The sequence below is a fragment of the Salvelinus sp. IW2-2015 genome, linkage group LG28 (genome assembly GCF_002910315.2).
Source record: "Salvelinus sp. IW2-2015 linkage group LG28, ASM291031v2, whole genome shotgun sequence".
Lineage (NCBI taxonomy): Eukaryota > Metazoa > Chordata > Actinopteri > Salmoniformes > Salmonidae > Salvelinus > Salvelinus sp. IW2-2015.
In genome coordinates, this window is record NC_036868.1 from 26,736,894 (window position 1) to 26,742,017 (window position 5,124).

The 5,124-nt window shown below is 45.4% G+C and overlaps 1 protein-coding gene across 1 annotated transcript in view; it reads right to left on the reverse strand.

Annotated features, from left to right (window-relative positions):
* LOC111954482 (1-phosphatidylinositol 4,5-bisphosphate phosphodiesterase beta-1) overlaps positions 1–5,124 on the reverse strand; it is a 110,316-nt gene that overhangs the window by 78,343 nt on the left and 26,849 nt on the right. The window contains 1 exon segment of the mRNA XM_070435850.1: positions 967–1,133. Within this exon segment, the coding sequence (XP_070291951.1) occupies positions 967–1,133 (167 nt within the window).

A 5,124-nucleotide genomic window follows, 5' to 3' on the forward strand; every position in this document is an offset into this window, starting at 1 on the left:
GAAGCCTCCAGGGGTGAGACATGGCACGAAGCCTCCAGCCCGGAGCCTCCAGAGACGGCCTCCAGCCCGGAGCCTCCAGGGACGGCCTCCAGCCCGGAGCCGCCAGAGTCTCCCTCCTGTCCGGAGCCGCCAGAGTCTCCCTCCTGTCCGGAGCTGGGTTTTTAGTCTTGACTAGGTTTTTTTTGTTTATCTATAGGGTTTTTGTATTGTCTAGGGGAATGTAGGTTTATGGTGGCCTGAATTGGTTCCCAATCAGAGACAGCTGTTTATCGTTGTCTCTGATTGGGGATCCTATTTAGGTTGCCATTTTCCACTTTGGTGTTGTGGGTAGTTGTCCATGTTGATTTGCCTGTGAGCACTACGTTGGCGTCACGTTTCGTTTGGAGGTTTATTGTTTTGTTGGCGACATCGTTAATAAAGAAGTATGTATGCTCACAGCGCTGCGCCTTGCTCCATTTCATCAACAGACGATCGTGACAATAAGGGAATTAATGAACACATTGTGTATCTTCCTCAATTTATTTTTCCCTTTTCAGTCTTTGACATTAGCCTATTAAAGAAATAAAATGTTCCTCTGGCGGGAGAAATTTGATTCACGAGAGATTTTCATGCGCAATCCATCTCCCCGGAATATATTTCAATATATAAATAATAATATCTCTTGTAGCTAGAATGGCCTTTGTAGTTTTGGTTTATATTCTTATTGCTGCCACATGCCAGTCAGTCTGAATACCAGTCTGAAGAAATGTTGAACTCATGAATAAGAATGAAGTCAGTCTCATAGAGAGTGCTGATTGGATAAGCACCTGAGGTACACAGGAGGAGAAGGTCACCTTATTGGCTGATGTTGGATGACAGACTTACGGTAGAGGGAGGTGAAACAGGAAGGTAAAACGTCCTTCAAGCACCGGTGTTCGTAGCAATCAGAGTATTTGAATAAAAAAAACTGGAATAAAAGTGTCTGACGTTTCTAAATAGGCGCCTACCTGTGAGGTATGTGTTGTGGGAGGAGTTGATGAAGTAATGAGACAGCGGTAAGGTCATGTCTTCACTCTGGTCCAGCTTCTCTGGTGGGATGATGCTGTTCTCTTCACTACTCAGATACTTGGCGAAGCCCTCCACTGAGATCTGACCTGCGGGAACACACACACAAACGACATTACAGAGGGTAGCTCTGTAGCTACCGCCGCTTAGCCTCACTGCTCAGATGCTTTGCGAAGCCTACATCTAACCTGCAGGATGACAAGAGGAGCAAAACAGCAGAGACGATAGACAGAGACGTGGAGACATTGGAAGACGACCTCTCAAACCCCTGGGTAAAGATATGTGTCCATCGTGTCAGTTTTGTGGTACAGGGTGTAAGCTAAGTTTTAGGTTGGAGCTAAACTAAGCGAAACCAGGCAGAGTTTAAACTAGGTCCTGATGCTGCTAACAAAAGCAGACAGGCTGAAAAATCTCTAGTGTAACCCGGATGGAAAGGTTTCACCACTGACATTGTTAGCCATCGACACATTCCCTCAATCAATCAGTGTGTGTGTGTGTGTGTGTGTGTGTGTGTGTGTGTGTGTGTGTGTGTGTGTGTGTGTGTGTGTGTGTGGTTCCCTCAATCAATCCATGTCTACATTAGAGGGCCCCAGTGTGTATGTGTGTGAGTGTACATTAGAGAGCCACAGAGATCAATCTCAGGGACAAAGGCTGTTTCAAACCCCGACCACAAGGGTTGGACCTATGACTCCCACACTGAGCCGCCCTGCGATCCACTCTCTGGTGTTCTTCAGGTGTGTGTTTATGCCTTAGATGTAAAAAATACAAAAAAATACAAAAAAATAAGAATAATCGTACAACGCAGAGGAAAAGGAAGAAGTAATAATTGAGAAGTGCCGTTAGCTTATTGTTTTAAAATCACTCAGATGTCATCTAGAATAGACACTCAAAAGAGTGCGTTTACAAGTCAGGTGCATGAGAAGCTTCAAACGCTCCCACTCCTGCGACGGACATGCTCCCTTTAAATCCAACACGTCACACGCACACTGAACCAATACCCTTTGATCAATGATCTCTATAGCCAGGGAAATAAACGCTAACACAAGCAGCCAATTAGCCTCTCTTAACCGCACAGGCGCCCAGAACTAGAGACTGTTACACACACACGCGCACACGCACACACACACACACACACATGTACGTGCGCACACCTGTCTCCCTCTGGTACAAACCTCACCTCCGCAGAGACACCGGGGAGGGTAAGCTGATCCTAGATCTGTGCCCTGTGTAATCTCCTCCACCAGCCCGGTGTCTGAGAGGAACGCATAAATGCTTTCCCTACGGTGAAATAAAACCTGTAAAACATCAACTCCCCTCACAGGTACACTATATATACAAAAGTAGTTGGACTCCCCTTCGAAATAGTGGATTTGGCTATTTCAGCCACACCCGTTGCTGACAGGTGTATAAAATCGAGCACACCGCCATGCAATCTCCATAGACAAACATTGGCAGTAGAATGACCTTACTGAAGAGCCCAGTGACTTTTAACGTGGCACCGTCATAGGATGCCACCTTTCCAACAAGGCAGCTCATCAAATTTCTGCCCTGCTAGAGCTGCCTCGGTCAACTGTAAGCGCTGTTATTGTGAAGTGGAAACTTCTAGGAGCAACAACTGCTCAGCCGCAAAGTGGTAGACCACACAAGATCACAGAACGTGACCGCTGAGTGCTGAAGAGCGTAATGTGTAGAAATGGTCTGTCCTCATTTGCAACAGTCACTCTGGAAGCAACGTCAGCACAAGAACAGTTTGTCGGGAGCTTCATTAAATGGGTTTCCACCAGTGGAGGCTGCTGAGGGGAGGACGGCTCATAATAAGGGCTGGAATGGAGTGAATGGAACGGCATCAAACCAGGTGTATCATGCATTTGATACCATTCCACTGATTCTGCTCCAGCCATTACCGTGAGCCAGTCCTCCCCAATTAAGGTGCCACCAACCTCCTGTGGTTTCCATGGCCGAGCAGCCACACACAAGCCTAAGATCACCATGCACAATGCCAAGCGACGACTGGAGTGGTGTAAAGCTCACCGCCATTGGACTCTTGAGCAGTGGAAACGCTTTCTCTGGAGTGATGAATCACGCTTCACCATCTGGCAGTGCGACGGACGAATCTGGGTTTGGCAGATTCAGGAGAATGTTACCTGCCTGAATGCATAGTGCCAACTGTTAAGTTTGGTGGAGGAGTAACGGTCTTGGGCTGTTTTTCATGGTTTCAATATTAACGCTACAGCATACAATGACATTCTAGACGATTCTGTGCTTCTAACTTTGTGGCAACAGTTTGGGGAAGGCCCTTTCCTGTTTCAGCATGACAATGCCCCCGTGCACAAAGTGAGGTCCATACAGAAATGGTTTGTTGAGATCGGTGTGGAAGAACTTGACTGGCCTGCACAGAACCCTGACCTCAACCCCATCGAACACCTTTGGGATAAATGGGAACGCCGACTGCGAGCCAGGCCTAATCGCCCAACATCAGTGCCCAACCTCACTAATGCTCTTGTGGCTGAATGGAAGCAAGTCCCCGCAGCAATGTTCCGACATCTAGTGGAAAGCCTTCACAGAAGAGCGGAGGCTGTTATAGCAGCAAAGGGGGGACCAACTCCATGATTTTGGAATGAGATGTTCGACGAGCAGGTGTCCACATACTTTGGTGATGCAGTGTAGATGCTTCTACTTTTCGAGGTAGTAGTTTGTAAGTCCCTAATATGGCGGGTTTGATTTAAGTTTTCAAATGCTGTTAGTCCTTCCAGAGGTTACGAGTTCATAAAAGGTCTATACAGATTTGATTTAGACATAACTGAATTAAGGCATAGGTTAAGAGGACCTTGTTTATGTCTTAAGAGGACCTTGTTTAGGTCTCTGTGTGAGCGAGAGAGAGAGAAAGAGAGAGAGAGAGAGAGAGAGGGACAGGATGAGAGAGGGAGCGAGAGAGAGTGAGAGTGAGAGAGAGCAAGTGAGGGTCAGAGAGACGAGAGAAAGGCGACCTAAATGCCAGAACCGGACAAGAATCTGAAACCCTCAGCACATGGGACAATGGGACAAACACCAAATTGAGACACTGCATGCAGAATTCTGCAAAAATATCCTCAGTGTACAATGTAAAACACCAAATAATGCATGCCGAGCAGAATTAAGCTAATACCCGCTAATTATCCAAATCCAGAAAAGAGCTGTTAAATTCTACAACCACCTAAAAGGAAGCGATTCCCAAACCTTCCATAACAAAGCCATCACCTACAGAGAGATGAACCTGGAGAAGAGCCCCCTCAGCAAGCTGGTCCTGGGACTCTGATCACAAACACAAACACACCCCACAGAGCCCCAGGACAGCAACACAATTAGACCCAACCAAATCATGAGAAAACAAAAAGATTGACCAAATAACTGAGCAAACTAGAATGCTATTTGGCTCTAAACAAAGAGTACACAGTGGCAGAATACCTGACCACTTTGACTGACTCAAAACTAAGGAAAGCTTTGACTATGTACAGATTCAGTGAGCATGGCCTTGATATTGAGAAAGGCCGCCGAAGGCAGACCTGGTTCTCAAGAGAAGACAGGCTATGTGCACACTGTCCACAAAATGAGGTGGAAACTGAGCTGCACTTCCTAACCTCCTGCCAAATATATGACCATATAAGACACACATATTTCCCTCAGATTACACAGACTCACAAAGAATTAGAAAACAAACCCAATTTTGATAAACTCCCATATCTATTGGGTGAAATACCACAGTGTGCCATCACAGCAGCAAGATTTGTGACCTGTTGCCACAAGAAAAGGTCAACCAGTGAAGAACAAACACCATTGTAAATACAACCTATATTTATGTTTATTTATTTTCCCTTTTGTACATTAACTATTTGCACATCATTACAACACGGTATATATACATAATATGACATTTGAAATGTCTTTATTCTTTTGTAACTTTTGTAAGTGTAATGTTTGCTGTTATTTTTGTTGTTATTTATTTCACTTTTGTTTATTATCTATTTCACTTGCTTTGGCAATGTCAACATAAGTTTCCCATGCCAATAAAGCCCTTAAATTGAACTGAATTGAGAGAGAGAG